We start from the raw sequence: 24,494 nt of genomic DNA on the forward strand, positions 1-24,494 counted from the left end.
AGCTTTCGTCCCCTTCATTTGTTTACATTTTATCCAGTGTTATTGTTTGTTATTTAGTTATTATTATTGCTCTAATTATTATTCCAGTATTTTCCAGAAAAAAAACATTCAAAATCATGCATTTTGTTAGTAATTGTGATTGTGATGGGTTGCTGAAACTACTTCTACATATATAATTTATTCCCATTATGACATTTGCTTTTCACAGTTGCAAATGTTATATATACCTTTAAAAATATGTACCTTTATACTTATTTCATCACTGTGAAGACAAAACTGTCTGTGTGTGGATGCATATTCTTGCCACTTTTTCCTTCCAGCAATAACTCTTTTTTCCTTTACCTATAATTACACAGTTCTATTATAGTTTCATCTACATTTCACAGTTGACTATTTTTCCTGAGGACAAACATCAGCTTTTAGTGAGTAGTCCCCCTAGAGTACAGATCCAAGCGTAAAGCTTCAAGGCAGTCACGCACCTCTGCCTATCCACAAAGTTGTGTGAATCTCAGAAGCTCGGTGAATAGTGGTATCTAGATATGAGGTGGAACAACTTCTTACTGAAGTCTATTGAAGTCCCTGATTATGAGGTTAATGCACACCTAAAGGAGACTGTCACAATCAGATTTCTGATGTTTTCATACTGTCATCACTAGCCTTCCACATGCTATTTCCAGGAAATCTGTTACTAAGGCACATTTTCTAAGTCTCATCTAGCAAACCAAGACTATGCTTTTAATCATACTTTTCTTACTTTAGAGTTTGCTTAAAGTCAAACTATTCAGGAGGTTTCTAATACTCTGTATTGGGTTGTCTTACTGTCAGAAAATTAATTGAAAGGCTCATAGGTTGAGAGAGGCGTTCCTAAAACAAGCCAGCAAACTGGTGAACCAGAAGACCATGAAAGCAAAATGGAAAAAAAGTTCAAAAAAATAACTTCTAGTTCATTAGAGGTCATAAAAATGATAGAAAGCTTCCATTTACAAGGGTAGGAGAGACTTTTCTGTCCTCTAGGAAAGATATAAAGTAGTTTTTTTGACTTACACACAATTGTTTTGAGTCTGGTGGAAAGAAAAATAAAAAATAAAAAATAAAAAATAAAAAAATAAAAAATAAAAAATAAAAAATAAAAAGAGGAGAGGAGAGGAGAGGAGAGGAGAGGAGAGGAGAGGAGAGGAGAGGAGAGGAGAGGAGAGGAGAGGAGAGGAGAGGAGAGGAGAGGAGAGGAGAGGAGAGGAGAGGAGAGGAGAGGAGAGGAGAGGAGAGGAGAGGAGAGGAGAGGAGAGGAGAGGAGAGGAGAGGAGAGGAGAGGAGAGGAGAGGAGAGGAGAGGAGAGGAGAGGAGAGAAGGATACATTTTTGGAGAAATAACATGAAATAGCACCTACTGTGTTCTGATGAGATCTATAAAATTAAAAGGATGTTTTCCTATTTAAACACATCTAAATCGCTTGTTATATCGCTTAAACTAGCACATAGTAAACAAAATTTGTTCATTTAAATATCAGCTGCTTACGTGGATCCAATTTAGATTCTTCACTTCCCACATCTGCTAACTATGCGAATCTGCCAAAACACAGCATTCAAAAGACAAGGGCCTTTAACTCATCTTCTCTATAAAGGAAAAAAAACTACATGCTTACCTGTAACTTCTCAGACTTGGTGAGGAGTAGAGTACACGTAAAAGCAGAAATGTTTAACAAAACAAGATACCTGTAAGCATGCACATTTCCAGACATGGGCGGCCAAGAAGTAGTGGCTGAGGCAGAAGAGGGAGTTTAGACGGCAGTGTCAAATGCATGTATCTGATGTACACTTAAATTATCTCCTTAGAACTTTTTGAAATGTGACTTTATCACTTGTAGTAATCCTCTGAAAAGGTGAGGAAAAGCCTTTAAGTTTTGGTATTCCTATATATGGTAGACTGTGATATACTGATAAAATTCTGAAAGAGTGGAGACATTTCATTCTTTCCTTCCCACTTGACAAAGGTACACTGTTGACTGATTATTGAAGGCAAGGCATAAAAACCAGAGTGGAGATCCTGTTACAGTGAGTTGCAAAGTACAAAGCTCAGATATAAGTGCCTTCTCTTTTCACAAGACTTTAACTTCATCAGGAGAGGACAAGCCACACTTGACTCCTTTTGGGATTCCTTTCAAATCTGTCACTAATTTGCAGGGGGTTAATGTCTTTCTCCCTATTAACCCTCTCTGAGAGTTGCCTTGGCTTTCTTCCGGAAATCCTTCCGAAAGGCCCAGGTTACACCACAAAACCTTTCATCAGGTCTCATGTACCCAGGTCATACTATCTCAGGGTTTTTTCCTCACCCGAGATTCAAGTGGTTGAGAGTCTTTTGCCCTCTGAAAGGCCCAAGACAGATGCAAGAATGAAACAGAGTCTTCAAGGTCTTGTTTTTCAAGGTTTCTTGTTTTGTTTATTATTTCTTATCTTACAATTTTCTCTGTGCCCAGCTGAGGTCAGTTCAGCAGCTCAGACACAAGACGACTCCCCCCCTCTGCGAGGTTTCTGCCTTCTTATACAGATAATTACATGTCTCTTATTTACAATTATGTGCCAAATCCTATCACCTGTACTAAAAAGGTCACCTCTACTCTGACCCAATTTCCTTGAACTACTTTGTGCCACCATCACAGCAGGAGATGGAGGTCAAGAAGAAGAACTCAGGGCACTGCCCTAAATCCTCTATCTTGGTTCCCCATTCACCTCCATTCTTAGAACCCCAAAACTACAAAATTTTCCACCCTGTGATAAACTACACTACTGTCTGTCACACCTTTGTCACTTGTGATTCCTTTCTCAGTGTTAGAAGTTTTTCCCACAGACTGAAGTCAAAGACAGTGTCTTCCTGGGCTCTGTACTAGGGTCTACAAACCCCCTGTACAGATCCCAGACCCCCCTGTACAAATCTCAAACCCTCTTGCTTGGGTCCCAGACCTCTCTGCTGAGGTCTGTGACCTTCCAGGGTGCCCAAAGGGATGCCCTGGACTCCAACAATACTGAGGGGAAAAGAATTATGATTATAATTTCAGAAAAAGCAGACAGTCACCATTTGACTTGCTCTTAGAAGTTACACCCTTCAGTAACCCACTGAGAGTCAATGTCCTTCTCCCCACAACACCCTCTGAGATTGACTTTCTCCCACAGAAAACCTTTCACTAGGTCCAGGTCACACCAGAAAACCCTAAGTAACTTTGGACCACACTGATCACTTCATCACATCCAAGGGATCCTGTCTAATGTTACAATCATGTCGTACCCTGATCTGGCCAGTGGGTTTAGGGGAAGGTAGTTTGTCTGGGTGGTATGTGAGATAAACAACAAGCATTCTCAAGATTAGAGTTAAACAATACTGAATTACCAGGATATCTATATAAAAAAATATCTACTCTATCTATCTATCTATCTATCTATCTATCTATCTATCTATCTATCTATCTATCTATTCCTATGTGTGTGTGTGTGGCAGGTTTATTGCAGAACGGTTTGGTTGCAATGGCAAGAAGGTATATGGCCACTGGTGTTATAATCTATGGAAATATAAAAAGCATCATTTAAGAAAATATATAAGGAAAAGAAAAAAGAGAGAGAAAGGATATAAGTAGATGGCGGAGAGAAAATATATCCCTGCACAACGATTCAGCTATGAGACTATTTGCAACTTAGATGTCCATTGCTCAAAGTGATGATTGTGGTCTTGATCCCCTCAGGGTGGGGAAATCCCCAAAACATAAAGTTCAGTGGGTCTTTGATAGTTTATGACATTTATGACATTTTCTAATGTTTCTCAGCATAGTTTAGTCAGTCATGCCTTATCAGAAGGCATGAATACCTTCACGCCTATGTCCCGAATGTCCTGATAACTTCCTTGGGAATAAAGTTTTACATCTGAGCCAGTTGCCTTTTCCCTTATACGGCTCAAAGGCCAGCTTGTTGCTAAACAAAGGTTGGTTTGTAGTGCTCATCGTCTGGTGATGGGTGCTCACCCCCTCTGCACCAGGGCTGCTCTTATTGAGATCAGAGGTTTCACTTATACACATCCAAAATCCATCCTCCTCCTCTTAATTTGGGTCTCTTTTCTGGTCTCAGCAAGGGACCCTGCTGCTTTTGCAAATAAATGATTGAGTTATTAACCCTTAACATTCCAGTCTCTCATAAGAGGGAAGAAGCATTAGAATTTGTTCTTTGACTCTCCTTTATGTGATTGTCTCAACAGTTATATTGTTTTATTTTCAAGCTGTTTTTGTCTGCTTGTTGCCACTTTCCCTGCTCACTATCTCTTATTGAAACTTAATTTGACCTGTGTATGACATATAATGAAAATATTATTTGTGCACTAGACAGTGTACACTGTATTCAGCTCAAACTAGCCTCTCATGGAAAGGATTGAAGAGAGTTCAAACACAACATATCAAGAAATAAACTTAGTTTTGAGTGCTGGGCCTTTTTTTCGGTTTGGTTTGGGTTTTAACCTGCATTATTTCCTGTCTCCCATGAGTCATTTATTCTGTATGGAATTCCTAAATCAAGTTGTAAAGAACTTAAATAATAAAGCTGAAAAAAAGTGCTCCTATAGATTTTCATTTCATATTTAAGGGGTGTTGCTCCTTTCTTAAATTTTATATGGCATGGCACTTGACTTTTTGTAGTGCATTAATACAGTATTTGAATAAAATCTTCACTGAGGTATTTCTCACTGGTATTCACATTAATTTATCATATTCAGTTGTTATATTAAATACTACTTGCATAATTGGTAGGATGCTACAATAAAATGTTGATACCACTTAATAAGCTGTTTCTTTTTAAAAGTTTAGTTAGTATTCATTGCAAAGTCATCAATTGTAATTAATATACTCTCTCATGTTGTAGCACTGAGTTAATTTCCAGTGAGATTGAAACAAGTGAGGACCTTGTTAGCATGAACAGCATTGGAGATTTCTTGAGACCCTTGAGATCTGACATTCACTGTTTTCTTTAAAGTCTTTGTAGCATAAAATCTGTATTTGAGTTCACCTTTAAAACTCAAACTAAGTCTGAAAATTGCTGTTCATTTTTGGCAAGAGTTTAGGCAGAGAAAGCTCTCATTTAAGAGCTGCTCATGAACCAGAAATCTTATATAACATCAGGAACTGAGTCTTTGAATCTTCAGATAGAAATAAGGATGTTCATGCATTCAGGACCCACTGTATTTCAGAATTCTTTTTTTAAATACTATCACATTTAAATTGTTAAGTCTATAGGCTGTTCTCCATCTTATGCAATGTATTCAATATTTATTTGATGGTTTTGATAATTTCTGTTTCTTTATCTTAAAAGATTGCATTTTATAAGTACAATCAAAAAGTTGCGTTACTTATTCCTTTCTTTTACTTTCAGCTTTTTGACTCAATATTGAAGATTTGCTTGAGTTAGTCTTGGAGTCTTACTGTGTCTGAATCTTTAAAATGTGGTTCCATACAATAATTACAGGTTTGAGTTGTCTCTATCTGAAAACTGAAACTTTAGTATTCAGGAATCCCTACATATTTCAGTTGGTCCCCCATGGGCACTCTGATTTTATTTTCAGAATGAGAAGGAGTGCCTTGTATGAGATGTCAACTACCTTTGTCTGAGCCCTGGTATGAAATATTATTCACATATAGTTAGAAGGAATAAAGATTGACTCAAGTTATCCTTTTGCCCTCTTTCTGTGGTTTAACGTTATGTCTGATATGTGTTGTTTCCTGCTAAGACAAATAATGTAGGGGTGTTATGTCCAAAGCTTATTATAAGATGATACTAGAACAAGTAGATAAAAATGTCAAAATAATTGAAATACAAAAAAATGCCCATACCTTGGTTTGTGAAAATAATCCCCTGAGGCAAATTGACATTATAAGATTTGTTTTGACAATGTGAGTAGTGCCTTTTTTTTCCGTGGCATATGGATTGAGAACTAATTAAGTAAACCACAGAAAAGGATTTGCCTGCTGTTTAGGCCTTCCTTTCCTGCTGCATTATTCTGTGCATTCGAATGGTACAAAAAATACAGACTAAGAGGTTTGTTTTCAGCAAAGCATTTCAGTAGGGTTTTCACTGAGGCATTCTAACCTCACCACGATCATACTGGTGTTGCTTAAAGAATATTAAGAGAGGGTGACTGTTGTATATCTCTGGGGAATGGTTTTTCCCCCCAAGACCCCTAATGCCTGTAACCATATGGTTTGACCTTTCCTTCCTTTCTTGACCTAATTGGCTGAGTGCCAGCCATCCTCCCAGAGCTGGAGACCAGATAAGACCCCTGTATTTCCTTGTTCTTTCTCTTGCCCCTTGGAATCCTTCGAGAATAAACATCTTGGAATATTTCTGGGGTAAGAGCCTCTTTTGGAATCTTTTGTCCTGTCCCTCTGAGATATCCCTCCAAAGCCTCTCAAGAGCTAGTCCCGGGGGGGGCTGTGGGGGGATATTTTCAGTTCGTGCCCAACAGTACAGGGGTCTTATTTTGTTTCCCACTCTGGGAGGATGGCTGGCATTCAGCCAATTAGGTCAAGAAAGGAAGGAAAGGTCAAACCATATGGTTACAGGCATTAGGGGTCTTGGGGGGAAAAACCATTCCCCAGAGATATACAACGTCTGACGTGTTTTAGTAGTGCAGTCCACAGCCAATGACCAAACTTTACTTGAAATCCATCTTAGAGAAGCAAACAAAGAGAAAAAAAAGGGAGAGAAAAAACAGGGAATGCCACTCCTAAGGCACCAACTGGTAAGAGGAAGGAAAGAATACTCAGACAAAAAATTATCTCCAGTAAAGGTAGTGGTGACAGTAATAATGATAATAGTAATGAGAAAAAAGCCAATATTTTCTGACTTTCTCCCTGGTACAGTTATATTTTTCATTCAAACCTTCTCAAGATCCTCATTGGTAGCCTATGATACTGTTTACACCAAATGGACCACGGGTGGGTGCTACAGACAAAATAGTATTCAACATGATATATTTGTGCATATATTTTCTTGTGCAATATATTTGTCCATTAAAATAACTATTAACTGCTCATTATCTAGAAGGTTTTGTTCAAGTATGAAGTTTCAGGCTGAACACTACCAAATCTGGAGTGATGTGATCTTTGTGTAGAGTTACAGGCAAAAATTACAAGGCAAAAGAATGAGAAGTGGGATGAGAACAGCATGATTTAAAAATCAATGGCAATCACTTTTTAGGAGAAAGCCAGCATAACATTGTATCTGAATTCAGTAGTGCCAGGTGAGAACAACACCCCTTGTGAAACCATAGTGAAGGTAATGCTGCAGTCACCTGGCAGTGTGTAGATGAAAAGTTACAGGTGCACCCTCAAGTGGAGGGCAGGCTGCAGAATTGGAGATGAAGGACAATACAGACTCAGACACTGTTCAGTGAGTTGCTGTGGAAACTCCAGGTGCACCTGAGTTTGATGCAGTGTTCCAGTTAACAGGAAGCTTCAGCTCCTAGCACTGTATTAGAGTTTGTACATGAATCCATGCTTAAGTCCAGTCATGTAATGTGTCTGACCTGCAGAAGTCACATGCTCAGCTTTAGAAACCCCTCACTGACTGTGGGTGAACCCTAAGTTTTTGCTATTATTTGAAGGCAGAGCATACAATGCTTTATCTGTGATCCCCTTTGCTTATTAATTTTGCATAATCATCCTACTGGATAACTATTATCCAACAGGAAGATAAAGAATGTCTGAGCTCAGCTTCTTCTCACACTTCATGAACAGCACAATTTTGTAAATACAGCAAAGGTATTCTGCACTCAGTAGAGTGCTTTGTGTCAGAGAAGCCTTTAAACTGACAACATACTACTTTTATTTGATCTCTGCTTTGGAGATCTGCTTAAAATCCTGTCAAACCTTTTAGCAAGATGTATGGAAGAAAAATAATAAAGTAAACTTTTCCATTAAACAAAGTCATTGTTACATTTTACATGAACTATATTTCAAAGCAATTCAAAAATTCCTGAATTTTGTTTGTTTTATAGTTTGTGCTCATATTCAGGAAGTGTTTGATGATCTTCAAAAGATCTACCCTCTGCGGTTTCCTTTTATCCAATTTCAAGTAAGACAATGAAAGAAAGAAAAAGTTACTTATTTAAATAGAATTTAAGTGACTTTATTAAGCAAAAGAACAAAGAATGGGGTCAAGTATCTGTTCCAGACAGATTACTCTCTCTGAAAGGGAATAAAAGAACCATTTGATGAAGTAGCATTTTTCAACCTGCTGCAGTTCTTACCAAGGTTATAACAGACAATTTGGAAACTATAGTGAAATTAAAATGTGTAGTTCCTCCTCTAAAATCTTTTACGTGTGGAAAAAGGTGACATACAGTCAATATGAGTATACCTTTTGAATTCTAAGGTGGATATTTCTGATTTTGTAAAAAATAAATAAAACTAACTTTAAAAAGCACACAAGATTTGAATGTTACAATAGAGAGTTAAATTAATCTGCTTTTGTCTGTTTTCTGACTTTTGAAACAGAGGCAGTACCATATAGATTTTTTTTTTTCTTTATAAAGAAGATGTGTTCAAGGACCTTGTCTTTTGAATACTATGTTTTGGCAGACTTCCATGGTTTGGCAGACTTTGGAAGTGAAGAATCTAAATTGGATCCATGTAAGCAGCTGATATTTACAGAGCAAATTTTGTTTACTGCATGCTAGTTTAAGCTATGTAACAAGTGATTTAGATGTGTTTTAACATGAAAACAACCTCTTAATTTTATATATATTGTTGTAGGTGCCACAAGTATATATCTTACAGCACACGGTGCTATTTCAATTATTTCTCCAAGAATATGCCTGCCTTCCTTCCTTCCTTCCTTCCTTCCTTCCTTCCTTCCTTCCTTCCTTCCTTCCTTCCTTCCTTCCTTCCTTCCTTCCTTCCTTCCGTGAATTTTAGTTAATAAATTAAATTAAAATCACATACAAGATGGTTTTTTTTCTCATGTGGGGGAGTGAGAAACCTTTTTCATCTTTCTGGGATGGGGAGGCAGTTCATGTTGCCAAGATGAAAGAAGGTTTCTGGAACTGGGCAGGTATCTGGGAGGCCCTGAAGTCAGGAAGTGGCCTCTGCAGTCAAGAACTAAGAGCTCTTTCAAGGTAATATGATGCTTTTCTGCTTGAGATACTAAAATTAGTAGTTACTCACAGAACACCTGTGCTAGATAGGTAATGTTTCATGACATCTGTCAAGACTGGCAGTGCTTTATTTTTCAGTTACCATAGGTGGACAAGCCATATCCCTTCTTTACACAAATCTGCCATGGCTTGATCTCTCATCAGGAATATAAGAGGTGTGGTTTAATTTACTTTGCTTCTATAAAAGAATTTTAAAATGTATCTGATGCTTGCTAGAAGAATAATTGTGTCAATGTGGCCGAAGGCCTTTGTTTAATTTTGCATAAGGAATTAAAGATTAATTGGAGGTGAAGAAATGGAAGTGAACATGAATATATTTTTCCTGTCTACTTATTTGGTACTCACAAGGTAAGAGTGAATGTTGATTCATGAGTTACTTCAGAATTTTATTTCCCAACTGTTTAATGTATGAGTTTCTTAGAATCATTCCTTTTCCCTTATTTAATGCCCTATCCACTATGCTAAAGAGATTAGTCAACATTTGTTCACTTTGTGACTGATTTTCAAATTTCTCTGTGTGAGGCAGAAGTCATAGGAGATGCATGTTCAAATCCCCAGAGGAAAAGTGAATTAAATTTAGGTGTCACACATCCTGGCTGCATGTGTTAATTATGATATATAAAAGTAGCAGCAGTATCAGCTAATGTAAATATATATTTAAAGAAAAACCATGACTTTTCCCATACCACTCAGTAAAATATTAGGGCCTTGAAGTAGAGACATGACTTTTACTGCTTATGCTTTTCCTGCTGCCAAGGCCAGACTCAGTATTGCATTTCATGGCTGTTCTTTTGAGTTTCTAGTTCATAATTATGGGAAGTGTGGTCATGCAGTTCTGGACTGCAGTGTGCAGGAACAGTTAGAAAAGTATTCAGTTGAAGCCCTTAGGGCATAGGGTCCACTTTATAGCTGGGCATTGCTCACAAATGGCAGAGATTGCAGTCATTAGCACACTTAGAAGCTCCAACAGTCTGGAGAAAAAAGGAATTTTTCCATGGATGAGGACAACATTTCTTTGAAAAAAGTCAGGCCAAGACATCAGGGGAGCTAATTAAACATGGCCTTGACTTGATATCCTATGATTAGCAAAATATAGCTAGAAAACTTTAACCTGAGCTGTGACAGGTTTTGTATAAATTGAGAAAGGGAAGTTACAAAGCAGGGCTTAATTTCCTTTGGAAACCTCTTTCTGGGGTCTGTTGTTAGTGATTTTCTGACTGACACAAGACAAGGTAGGAAACTTGACTGGCCAGATGACATGAGCAAGCCTTTGTCAGGATAACAAAAAGAATGATGGGGTCTGATAAAACTGCATAACTCTCAGATATTTGCAAAGGATTTGAAAAGGGGTAACGTGCACTGAAAACAGAATATACTTTTGTAGCATGGGTTGGAGGTATATGAGTGCCAACTTGAGTTCCGAGAACTTTACCATGTAATTGAAGTTTAGTAAATAATTGTTCATGTTAGAATGCATCTGCTTCTTGCATAAAGTAGTGTACTTTAGAAGGGTAGTAGTATTTTAACTTTAGTTTGCATCTCTCATTATCCCTGATCTTACGATCCCTGTCAGTGCTTTTATTCACAGATTTAAAATTACCATGGCTTTGAACCTTGGAACATAGACTTATTGGAGAGAGAAACATGTCCAGTTCTAGATTTTGGAAAGCTCATTGTACACTTTCTCTATCACTGCATATATCTTATTGGTTTACATTCACTCACTGAAACAAAACATAGAATATTGCATGAACATTAACTAAGAAAAAATCCTTTGCTTCCATACTTTTTTTCCCTTCAACATTGTACTTGTGTATTTCTAGTGCTTTAAAGGAGTTAGATAATATGATACTAATGCAGCCTAAGGAACCATTATTTTTTTGCATGCATCTTTACTTAGGCAAACACTAGTTTGCAGAAGGCTTGTGTAGAATACTGGTGTTACAAATGTTTCTCATTAATGTGGCATTAGTGTTGGCATTGCTTTGAATTACATTTTATAAACTTAATTGGTTCTACCTTTTTCCTAAAATCCAAGACAAAAATACCTATATATGGATATGTGCGCACCAAGAGGTACAGAGAGACCTGTATATGTTGCCATATGTAATAGGTATTACATACTTGACTTGCCTTACCAAAGAAGTATCAAAATAAAAATCTAGTTTCTCAGTGTACTACAGTTCTTTGAAACATTTAGACAATGTAAGATGACTTTAAACATGTTAGAAATACCTTATGCATCCTACATTCCCTATCAAAGAAGGAGTTCATCTGTCTGAAGTTTTGTTACAGGGGTTCTTATTCCCCAACACCCTTCTGCCTGCTAAATATAATGTAGCTCAAAACTGAAGTTAAGGAAGGGGAGAATATAAAGCTCTACTTTAAAATAGCAAATGAACTCTAACTAAAAATGCTAGATAAAGATCCTGAGCTAGTTTATTGGTGATTTCCTTTTTCATTTTGCCTAAGGAGATCCCAAATGAAAAGTAGAACTAAGGCTGCAGGTAAGATTGCAACTGTCTCGTTCCCCCTTCCTTTCTTCCACTTTTCATCTTTATTTCCTTCCTTCCCCCTTCCCTCCATCCATCCCTGCTTTCTATTCCTTCTCCTTCTTACTCCCTTTCTTTCTTCAGATTTATTGTAGGGAGGAAGTAAAAAATACACTTGTTTTATACTTTTCAAGAGCAAGAGCCACATAAATTTGATATCTGTGAAGGCCTCAGAAATGTAAATACAGTACATTTATGCTTCTTATTTTCAAATGTAAATCATACATTTCTTCTTGAATATATTTAAATCAATTATTTTCTGATATATTTGCTGGTCTATCTTTACAGTGTATTTTTTAAATAATTCTTTACACATATAATTAAACTATATTAAGGTTTACCTAAAACTGTGTTCCCCCCACACACACACTTCCTCAAATAAATGTTTAAACATCCTGAAAACCCTAAAAATCTAGTAAACATTTTCAGAAAAAATGCAGATTTTTTGTGTCTAAGCCTATCATGCCTTTGATAGGACGCATTTTTTGTTTTACAATTATACATTAATTTATTTTTATTATATCTGTTATATTTTTACAAAACTCTGAATGAGATCTAATGATGTTTAGGTCAAAAAAACATAGTATATTTTATCCCTAGACTGGAAAATGAGATATCAGTATCAATCTTGTGGGCCTAAAAAGAAGTTGAATAATAATGGTTGGTATGTTAATATTACTGTGGGATTTTATAAAGTATTTTTGGGTAATTTTAAGTGGTTTTAATATCTGTTTGTATAGTACACCAATATTATTTTCTCTCTGTTAGTTTGTTTTAATCTATGCGATGGAATTTATGTTGCATATTTGGAATAATTTTTTTAGCCTTTATTCAGAATTCAAATGGAGTCCATGATCTGGAGCATACTACTCCTACTATTTATTACTTTCTTTACTGGGAGCTCCGACAAGAAATGTCTAATGAAAGTGTCAGTAGGTGCTTACTACAGATGGCTGTGAAAAAGACTCACCTACTCTTTACACAGAAAGAAAAGGATCTGTCTCCTTGGCACTGAATGATGTCAATAAGTGTTGGGGGTTTTTTTTGTTTGGTTTTGGGGTTTTTTTGTGGTCTTTTTGTTTGTTTGTTTGTTTTGTTTTTGGGGTTTTTTGTTTGCTTTGTTTTATTCCAGGAAGAGAAAATCATGTTTGAATGTTCTTGATTTAGTACCAGATTGTTTTTTGGTTTTTTGGGGTTTTTTTGGCAGCTTATTGTCTGTTTTGTTAAATACTTATATGTAAAGCTGAATACAGAGGTAAAATCAAGATTATGTTTATTTGAAATTTTACCACCATAACTATGTTTCAACAAAGCATTCAATTTTTATGATATCCAGGCTGATCTACATTATTGCTTAGTCTTAGAGGACCAGGAGAGAAATTGGAAGTAAAAGAACATAAGTGCAGATAATGAACAGACGCAGTCTTTGGTAGGGTTTCTAGGAGTTGGTCCAACAGATGAGACTTGCTAGAAATACACTTTTCCTAAACCGCTTGTTAGAGATTTCATAGAGTCTAAGTATTATTGCTAATAACTCATATTTTCTTGAATTGGATAATTCACTTCTTTTGTTTTAATGTGTCTATTTTCTTTAGCTGAATGTGGAGCAACTGTCTCTGGAAATGAAGGAACATTGTTGTCTCCAAATTTTCCATCTAATTATGACAACAACCATGAATGTATCTATAAAATTGAAACTGAGGCTGGAAAAGGGATCCATCTTAGAGCCAGGAGCTTTCAGCTGCATGAGGGAGATATTGTTAAGGTAATAAGAAAAAAATATTTCACTTTCTATGCTAAATATTCACATTGCATGAATAAATCTGTTTTCAATGCCAATTATCTTTATTTTCTTACCACTTTGTGACACAAAATTAATTAATTCTAGGTGGATAGCATAAATGTCTTTATACTATGTCTTTATACTTGTACTTTATAGAGTTTCAATGATTTCTACTTGATTCAAAGAAACTATAGGAGACATTGTGAGTTCAATTACATTTCTAGAAGTATTAGACTGTTTAAAGTGGTTAAAATCTTAACAGGACACCTAAAATTTGAACTTGGATTTTGAATAGTATTTTTTCTCTTTGCACAATAATTATAAATGTGGCACAGGGATTTTTTTTCCCCGACTAAAACTGTAGTTCCAGATGTCTTTCATTATTTACATTGCAGGTAACTTTTGAAACACAGTGTAAATATAGATTTTGAGCATGTACTTTTCTAAATCATGATAATAAGTTGCCTTTTCCTAATAATAGCTGTTTCATTGTTATATGTACTGAAAATCCTGATATTCTCCTGAGGTGTGTTGACAGGCACTAAATTAATCTTTCAAATTTATGTCTCCAAATTTTCAGTTAATTAATACTTAAAATCACAAAAATATTCATAATTCAGTTAGAAACTTCCTTTCTGGATATACCCCAGTAAACCATTTAACATTTTAGAAATTTCTGTCTACATTTCAAATTTGAATTTTTTTAATTTGTACTGAGTGCTTCTCACAAGGAGTTTAACCATAGAATTGCTATGGGTCAAATATTGGTGGCTATATTTTTATCCATTTCATCATCTCAAGAGCTTTCTTATGTAATTAATTAAGTGTGACAATTCAATTCCTGCAAAAACGAGGCATTTACAGATGGGATGAGGGTGGGGAGGTAAAAAGTCTTCATTTTAATATAAAAATTAATATCTTTGTTATTATATCTCTTCAATAAGTGCTGTCTGCATTTGACAATGAAATAAGCAAAACTTATAGTTGAGTTTATAGATTAGAAAATTAAAATCAAAAGAACAGCATTTTCTCTATCTTTACCTACAAAAACATTGATAATAAATGCTACCATGTATAAAACAAAGCAGGACCTTGGTTTTGCTTTTAGACCAAAGGGAATTGAGTAGGTGGATAAATTACACGGTCTGTATTGTCCTTTGCTCCCATTATCCATGGTCTGACAGTGCAGATCCCCAAAAGTATTTTTGCTCTGAAGAGATGCAGCAGAGGAGAAAGAACTTAATTGCCCACTGAGTTGCTTGAATGTGGTACATAAGTCTCCCAGAAGCTTTGTAGATCTCTGTTTTATAAATAATTTAATAAACTACTCAAAAATCTGCAACAAAAGTCCTTTAGAAAACCCCAAAGAAACATTCAAGAAACTCAGTTATCATTCAGAACATCTCATGAGTAATGTCCAGTGTACTTAGCGATATTCCCCAGAGATACAAGAAAGATTTGCCTGAGACAAAGCTGTTCTGAGCAATCTGTTAGATACTTTCTTCTTTTATAGATCTTTTAGCACAATACTTCAGAGGATCCAAAGGAAACAAAGCCAAAATTGTGGTACTGTCTGAACTGCAAGGACTGCTCTCTGGTTTTGAGTCAGTTGGCACAGCACAACTTCCATTTATACAATTAAGCTCTCTTCCACCAATTAAGGACTCTCTATTACCTCTGATTATGAAAATAAAGTCTATTTCCTCTCTCTTCCGATGCCAGGATGTCCTTTTACACATTTCCATTGGAAACAGCACTTTGGCAGGGCTATGGGCTTCGAAGTTTGCTTTCTTTCTTCTTTGCACCCAAAATAGAAGCAAAATGTGTTATAAACCCCAGCTTTCTATCTTGTGCTGCACAGAAAGAAGCTGCAAGACTGCCTTGCTGGCAGCTTTTTACTGTCAGAATGAGAAACTTCAAGAATCATTACAAAACTCTAGCAAGCATTTCCTTCTCCTTCAGGTGAATGTAGCACATAATCCCACAGCAGGTGCAGATACATTAGCAATATTACTGAAGCATTTCTCCTCATGAATGACTGTAGCGCTGTCCTCTCCTTTTGTCTGCATATTTTAACCCCAGCAAGAAAAACAAACACTTTCAGTTTCTCAAAAAAAGGGGAAAAGAGGTATCCCTGAATGCTTTTGCTAAATTAATGTTAAGCACAGCTTGAGACAATGCTGTGATCATTCCCCACTGCCCCCAAGACCAGCTTCTGCAGTTTGACTACACCTCTAATGTTAAACTCTCACGTCTTGCACAATGAGGTGGCTCACTGGAATTGTGCCTCATAAAGAGTCCCTGGCCTATTCAGCTCCTGCACTAATACTTTCTCAGGGAAGATTTGTGAAGGTGTTAGTAAGTCTCCATTAAATGTGTTCCAGAGATGTACTGACAATAAATACTGTGTAGACAATTAAATTGTGGTGGTTTGACTCCTGCTCTTTCACTATTTACTTGCTTTGAAAATATAAACTAATCTGCAGCTTTATATATCAGCTCAGTATTCAAGTGGGAATATTGAGGCTGGATATGGAGGCTGTAGAGTGTATGGAATGGCATATAATTTGCAAGAGTACTTCTGGCATCAATAAGACTAGTGCATGAGGAAGGGTCAAAACTATTACTTTCAAGAAGAATGCATGCAGGTTAATATCTGTAATTTGTGGGCAAAGCATTCTATAGCTGTGACAAAATTTGAACTGGAATTGGTGGGATAGAAATTTAAATTCAAGTAATAGAAACAGTTTCACCACATTGAAGGACACATGACAAAAGGGAACACTTGGATTATCCCTTTATTTTAGAGCTTATCCTTTCTCACTCACTAACACTTCATCTTCCTGGTCTCCATGTTTTAACTACCACTTGAAGATGCATAATTTTTTAAAGTGGCTGCCTTTGCCAGAATATTTATAATGCAACTGCAGTGAATTTGTCAGAGGTAAGAGGAAAAACAGAATGTAATATTCTGCCTTTCATCTTTTTTTGCCAAATAGACCTTCTTTTTTATCCTTTGTGACAGAGGAAATTGTAATTGCAACATGCAACTTATATTTCAAATAGGTTCTCCTAAATAAGTTAAATGTATGTACTAAATATGAATCAATAGTGATAAATAGTCTAGAGTACTTTATTAAGTGTATGCTGTACCTCTCAAATCAGTGGCATATGACATGACACAATGGCTGTACACAAGTTGTCTACTGGGAATGGTTCTTGGCCCACATTAATTAGCATCACAAGCACTGGTAAAAATGTGTTTTCTTTGCTAGGATGGTTCAACCAACTTTTCAGTGTAGACAAGGGAGATTCAGTGCTTGTATTTGTTCAGTAACAATGTTCCAGTTATTGGAGTAGATATGTACTTGCTTATGTCTGTAATGTGAACAACAGATGGACAAGTGTCACCACAAATTGTACTAGCCTGTTTGTTTGTTTGTTTGTTTGTTCGGTTTTTTTACAGCTGTTTTCACAGGGTCTCTCATATCTAATTTTTATTTCATAAAACACTGTTTTCATTTGGGTCTAGATTAATCTTGAGGGATTCTACTATTTAGCTTGTTAGTCCTCAGGTAGGAAGAGTATTTCTAACAGTCAGTGACGTAAAACACAGTTGAAACAAGATGTCTGTAACCTTTAGCTGTGGGTTTTTTCTTTGTTTGTTTGATTTGTTTTACAGATGAATAAAAATCTCTTTTTAAACATAGGCAGCATTATTAATTAATGACAATTAGCAGAAATTCCATTTCAAGTACTGTCTCCCAGATTAAGTGTAATAGATCTATGGAAATAAATCTTATGGTGAAGAAATGATTCTTTTCATTGTACAATAGTTTTCCAGCTCTAATAAAAAAAGCATAATCTGTCCATGAAATTGATCAGTAGTTCTGTCCCAAGGCAATGGTTAGAAGCTTGCAAGTAATTTTTCAGATACATTTAGCATAGCTTTAAGTCATATTTCTTCCAAGAAGTGGATCTTAAGTACGTGTAACTGCTTCCCTGAACCTTAAATACAATGGATTGTATCTTCTGAGACATCTCATCTGTGTGCCTTGGTATAAGACAGTCTTTTCATCAATAATAAAGACTGAATGTATTCTTCTATCAGTTATTCAAGTTTCTTTTAGAGTAGGTTAATATTTATATCTGTGTAGGTTTATAAAAGTAAAAATATGCTTTTGTCTTAAAAAGTCTTTATGCATGTTGGTTTTATTTTTTTTTTTTTTTTTTTTTTTTTGTTAATGGCATTTGAGATGAACATGATACTTTCAAGACATTTACCTATGGATGGCATGCTGGTATTTTCTCCGCAGGAAAAAACTAGAACTGCTTTTAATTTTTGGTCCTCACCTAAAAATGTTGCAATGGTCTGTTATCTCAAAAGAAGCATTTCTAAAGTTTTTTAATACATCTAGCTGGACATTCAAATAGGAAGAACTGCCTGAGACTCAGATGTAGCAATTTAGATTGTTAAATGGGTCACTCCTGCTTCTCACTGCAATCAGTATAAATCCACACTGTACCACAAGGTCTGCAAGTGGAGGGATGAAAATCCAGTGCTTGAAATACTTACTGTAATTGTAGCTTTTGTTCTGGTTGTTTCTAGTCACTCTAGGACACATGAGATAAGGGTAAATTATCTTTCACTTCATATCAGAAACCAGCTGTTTAAATCCATTTTGTGCTTTTCTATAAGCATTGACATGACATTTCATATATGGTGTATATTTACACACTTCACATTGCTTATTTTTCTATGAGAAAGTAGAGGAGGTTTATTTAATTTAAAGAAGAAATTAGTTTTTTGTCTTGAGAAAACAAACAAAACTGCAGAAGGCTATTTTTGCACTTTGTGACTTTCAAGGTTTTGCAATAAGAAAAAAAATGATTTTTTTACCCTCTTGGCAAGAGTTTGTACTTCTCCTGTATTTGTGAACAGTCAAAAGACATTTTTAAAAATTTTAGGATTTGAAAAAGTACATTGGTTGATTTTGTTGAAAATTTTCAGTAAAATAACATGGTAAAAAAGAACATCTCGACAATTAGTTTGGAAATAGACTTGTGTCTTTTTGAAAACTTATCAGTCTTTGTTAAATCCTAGAGTAAACCAAATTGCTGAAGGCTTAGAGCCTGAGATAAAAGATTACAAATTGACTTCAATATCTCATTTTTTCTCTTGTTATGTCCAGTCAGGAGAGAACAGAGTAGGCTGTAAGGGTTTACCTTCAATGGTGATTTCAGAACTTATACTTTTGTTGCCCTTTGTGAATAATCAAGAAAACAATCTGAGTTTATGAAATCTCAAAAGATAGAATTGCATTTAAATATTAATTTCTTTCAAGATGAGCTCACAAAACTGAAAAGGCAAAAGACTATAAACATCTTAAGGGGGGCAAAATATTTAAGATTTCACTGAACTCTAAAACCAGGGGTATATAGCTCTCAAAATAGATACATTAAGGTTTTGGAGAAACTATTGACAATACATTGCAAACTTTGGAACTATTGTATAAGTGAAAATCTTTCAAATATTTAGATTTGATGTCCAATTTCATGCTCTTATTTTTGCAAGGTGTATGATGGAAAAGACAGTTCCTCACGCTCTCTTGGAGTCTTCACCAAAAATGACATGATGGGAATTATTCTTAATAGCACCTCTAACCATATGTGGATAGAGTTTAATACCAATGGATCTGATACTGACCAAGGGTTTCAGCTGACTTATACAAGTAAGTAGCTCATAAACATGATCTGATTGATTGATTTGCAGGGAAATTTGTATTTCTCAGCTGTAGTGATTTCTTTTTAAATATTGAAGGTAATTTCCTAGAATGTACTGTGGTTAAGATACCGAGCTTCATTTGTCTACATGACTGGCTAGGTGTTAGTAATTTAAAAGCACTGTAGAAAGCAAATTTGTAAGTTTTTAAACTTAAAAAGCATGATTATTTTTAAGACTTAGTAGCGGCGTTGCGACATATGTGGGTTGAATGTATTAGTTGTTAAACTAATACAAACAGCAAACGTACAGAAAGTCGGTGTTTTAAAATGGAAAGTTCAAGCTCTGCAGTCAGGAAGAGAGGCGAGAGGCGAGGGGCGGGGAGGGGCGGGGCGAGAAGAGAAGAGAAGAGAAGAGAAGAGAAGAGAAGAGAAGAGAAGAGAAGAGAAGAGAAGAGAAGAGAAGAGAAGAGAAGAGAAGAGAAGAGAAGAGAAGAGAAGAGAAGAGAAGAGAAGAGAAGAGAAGAGAAGAGAAGAGAAATAAAAAGAAAAATAGTACAAATGAGGATCAAAATTTAAAAAAAAGTACCTGGGTGTACACTCTTAATCTGGCCTGACTGCTTGTCAGGATCAGAGTGGAGTATACTGGAAGCAGACCGGAATCAACAAGTTTTGACAAACACTGCACTTGACTGTATGGAATTATTGAATTAATTTTGCTGGCAAAACAATGTGATTTTTCTGTAGAATTACTTTGGGGATAACTTGTTTGTTTCCAATACACACAAAGATATATTCTTTTCAGGTTTCAAGGAATGTCCAATTTCCATTTACTTTGAATTTTTTATTTTATACATTCCTTTCCATGAGTTGGTTTTGAATCTTGCAGAGCAGAGTTCCACAACATAGCGTGGCACAGAAATTGAATCATTGCTTAGTTTAGTATATCTGAAGTTTTCCCTTTAGTTTAGACCAAGATGTGGAATAACCTTTTAGATTTTTTTTTCCTTACAGATCCACTGAAGAATGACTAGGGAGATCTACTCTGATTTGCCTAGACAAAATGTAGAAATTTTACTTTGAAGGAAAAGGAACCAAACATCTGTTTTAAAAAGAATCTTATTTAAAGGACTCTGATTTCAAGGGTCTCAAATCAGTTCCTTTCAAATCCTGCTTCAGTAATCAGTTTCACCTACTGTTTACAAATGTAATTTTACTTAAAAATAGAATTTTGTCTAATTTCTATATATTATTGCTTGATTTGTTGCACTTTACTACTTGCTCTCCTACACCATATTTTTCTGTGTAAGATAAGATACAATAATTAATGTCTTCAAGCTTTTTTTTTTTCCTGACTGCTTGATTAGGACAGTTTTGAAACTCTATTTTCTATTTTTCCAAGTATTTTCAAATTTTCTGAAGTGTGTACACAGAATTTGACATAGACTTCTAACTGTAATTGCAATACCTGGTAGAGAGGCAAAACTTAATTTCCTATGTAGACACAAAACTTAATTTCCTATGTCTGCATAACATTTTACTTTTTTTTCTTTTATTTTGGTTGCCAAGGATCTAATTTATTTTATCATATGTAATGTTTGCAGCCATTCATTTGAAAAGCTCATCTGTAATGACTTACCTTCCTAATTTCTCTCCCTGTTGTAAATACAAACTAATACTTTACTTCTTGCATGTATTTTCAGGAAGCCAAATCCAATATAATAAATTTTGAGACTGACCATCTAACCAGGTGATTTCCCTCAACCGTAACTATTATTTCCAAACCCTTCAGTGTGGGACTTTTCACCAAATTGATACAAGCAGGAAATACAAGCAGAATTCTTTTGCAGTGCTTTGAAAACTGGCTGCAGTGCTGATTCACACTCTTTTTCTGAAGGTCCTATCCTAGTAATACCTTAGAGACTAGATTTACCAAAAATTTATACTAATTATTTGATAGATTTGGATTTTTTTGGTAGAGTTACAATTCAGTTACTAAACAAATATGTCAACTTTTCATTTGGTAAATATATGAAACACAAAATGAGAATTATATTTTTGGATTAATAAAGTTATATTTTACAGCAGAATTAACTGACATATTAGTCTGAAGTTAGTTTATTCATTTTTCAGATTGAACCATAATGCCAGATACTTTAAAATTACTAAAAAAATCAAAAAGGTGCTAAAAATGGTTTAACTGAGGGAAATGAGAACTATATGCTGGAGTGAATGAAACTGAATAATGAATGTCATAAGGCAGAGATGGAGACATAATGGTCTAATACATCAGGTTAATTAATTCAAGTTTCTTCCTATGTGATTGGTGAGGTCTTGCTACCCACAAGAAATCAACTGCCCTTAATTGTTGGTCTTTGTGGTACTTCTTATTAATGCTATTGAAATTAAGAAGTAACATTACAGGACATTATTAAAAAGACTGATGTAAAAGTCTGCTATTTCATTTGTGTGCAACCACCTTTCCATCCTTTTTGACAGAGTGAACACTGAAGATTATGTTAAATTTAAAAGCACAATAGAAGAAAAAGCTTATGATCCACGAGGACAGAAATGTCGATAAAGAAACTTGTATCTCTTTTTTCAGAATCTCATTACTAACTTAGTAAAACTGAATATTATAAACTCAGAATCCAAAATGTTGGTATAAACTGTAGAAATCAGAATATAAGCACATATTGAAGGATTCAAGTTATAAATGAAATCTGATGAAATTTCTTATGAAATCTTTTATAGAGGAAATTGCATCAGGTAATACTGAATGGAAGTTGGAAATTATAGTTATCTTATAGAAAATTTCAAGAAAATAGACTTTCCTGATAGGTTGGATTAATTTTTGCTAGAAAAGACCATGAAAACATCTGTACTCTTTCTCAAGTTAACTGTTTTGAGAAACTAAGAATTTTTTTGAGTGAAAACTAAAATTACAATGATTTTATTTAAGGAAACAACTTCAGAAATATGGAGAATACTTTAGCCTGATATTGGTGAGGTAAGTATATATGGATTATGAGTCAATGAAATAGTAATGTCAGCAATAGCTGAACATGACTCTACCAGAGGAGAAGAAAAATGAGGAACAAAGAAGGTAGCTTGTCGACTTTGTGTAAAACAAATTTATATAAAGCCATTTCCTTATAGTGTGTTAGGAGGAATGAGGTAAAGTGTCCACTTCCAGTATCTCTACACTGCTGTCAGAGGGAATGACTGTGAACATTTATATCTCAGTGCTGAGGAAATGACAATATAAGCTTGATGACTTTAATTCCCTGTGAGTAGAGGATATTAGTAGCAATCTGCAAGTAAAAATTTAGGTGTGTGCTTGTTGTAGCCACAACTGACACGTGACAGGTTTTTTTTTTTAATTTATTTTAGAAAATATCTGTTATTCTTTCATAATTGCAGTTTTCTAATTCAGGGAATTTTTTTCTCTCTGTCGGATTAAAACTTTTCTCCCTGAGACACCTCTAATTTTTGTGGGGGAGAGATTAAGTAAAGGGATTCCCACAACTGTTTCTGTTCACAGTTCAGTTATAAGATTTGGCCAGTCCGGTATAAAAATGCCAGTGCTTTGTGCTGTCATGTCAATGGCATTTAATGTTAGATTGACATTCAGATAAAATCAAAATCTTATTGATGCCACACAGTAACATGCAGAAAAAGTTGTCTGGTAAAAGTAACAGACTGCAACTTTAAATAAGCAGCAATTCAGTTCAGCTTCTGAATAACAAACAGACAGGCTCCCTGCCATGCCTAACCACACTCCTGACACAACAGGAAATTTAACACTGTTTGTTTTCACTCATCATGCACTGAACTTACTCTGACTTGTGTCATGAGTGCTTCCTTGCTCCTGTGTAATCCTCCTCCCTTGAATATAGTCTCACTTTTCTTAAATAACACCCATACACGTTATCATACGTGTCATATGCAAACGTTTTGTGACCCTCTGAGTACCACCTAAAGCTGCCACTGTGTGATCCAAATGGTCTTGTATAGATCACAAATCACTCAGCGCTGTACTGTACTTGCACAATTTTCTCAGTAAAGTTCTCAAATATTTGAGAAGAAAACACTCTTACCCTTCACAGTACCATCTAGAAATCTCAAAACTCATTTCTTTTCGTGGTGCCTGATGATGGATGTCTATATTCATGATGTGTAAGGAACTTTATCACTGTGTAGAATTTCGCCTTGGACTCTTCTGAGACCTGAGGGTTTTTACCATGTGCTTTGCACTGACAGTTGTTTGAAATAGCATGAAGTTGCTGTTGGACCTTATCTCAACATCTTTTTTAGAAGCAGCTTATCTAGCTCGCTATGGCAATTTCATGGTTGCCCAGTCTTGTGCAGTAATTTTTTCTTTTTGAAAATGAATGCTGTATAGGCACAAATCATAATTTAATGGTATCATCCTCAAATTTTGAATCTATAATGACCATTTTTTTCTCTGAAAGCAGAATTTTCCATGGCTATCATTTCTTTCAGAAGAGTTCAGGCCCTTGAACTGTGCTCCACTCCAGAGAATTTACTACAGATTTAGGATTGTGCATGGATAGAATTTTTTTAATGAGGTTTAATATTTTCATTTGCATTTATCATCCTTTATATTTAGCACAGTTAGTAGTTTTACAATATTCTCTTCATTGGTCTGAAGATTTACTTTTCAGTTTAAGGAAAGAAATTTTTGAATACATTTCTCAGACATGATGCAATGGTTTAGCATTCATGGTATTTTGTTACTGCTAAAGAATTAGTTTTAATTTTCAGTTTAAGTTCTGTGTTATAATTATTCTTAAACCCTACTGCTTTCAAGGGATAGTAAAAGTTAGTGCATGAAAAGGGAATCTGAATTACCATCGCCTAAATTTATATAAATTGTTAAAACTACTTATAATAGGTAATTAAAGAGAATCATGAATTTTAATTTAGTTCATTTCCTATTCGACAGTAATTGAAAAGGTTAAAATGTCAGTGAAAACAATGCTCTGAAACTGCAGACTCAGACAATTATTCTAGCACACACTCAATCTCAAATTCAGGAATATAGTGGCTTTGCCTCAGAGTGTATAATGTCAGTTTAGCACAACAGTCCAGTAATGAAAAGAAGGTTTTCCAGTTTCCTTTACATAACTAGTCTGTATATAAGAGCTTTTCCAATTAGAACCTTCACACACACCAGTAAAGAAGTAAGAACCAAAGACAAATATTAAATGAGTACCTCTTAACCGATACATGTA

At 35.2% G+C, this 24,494-nt stretch overlaps 1 protein-coding gene across 1 annotated transcript in view; it reads left to right on the top strand.

Moving 5' to 3' along the window:
* The window catches only part of CSMD1 (CUB and Sushi multiple domains 1), a 1,082,532-nt gene that overhangs the window by 858,870 nt on the left and 199,168 nt on the right, over positions 1 to 24,494 (top strand). The window contains exons 22-23 of the mRNA XM_066179810.1: positions 13,328 to 13,497; positions 19,091 to 19,247. Of these exons, the coding sequence (XP_066035907.1) occupies positions 13,328 to 13,497; positions 19,091 to 19,247 (327 nt within the window). The remainder of the gene's footprint in view (positions 1 to 13,327; positions 13,498 to 19,090; positions 19,248 to 24,494) is intronic.

This window comes from Chamaea fasciata, unplaced genomic scaffold (genome assembly GCF_029207755.1).
Source record: "Chamaea fasciata isolate MVZ Bird 193981 ecotype frontalis unplaced genomic scaffold, bChaFas1.0.hap1 SCAF_3, whole genome shotgun sequence".
In the NCBI taxonomy this organism is placed as follows: Eukaryota; Metazoa; Chordata; class Aves; order Passeriformes; family Sylviidae; genus Chamaea; species Chamaea fasciata.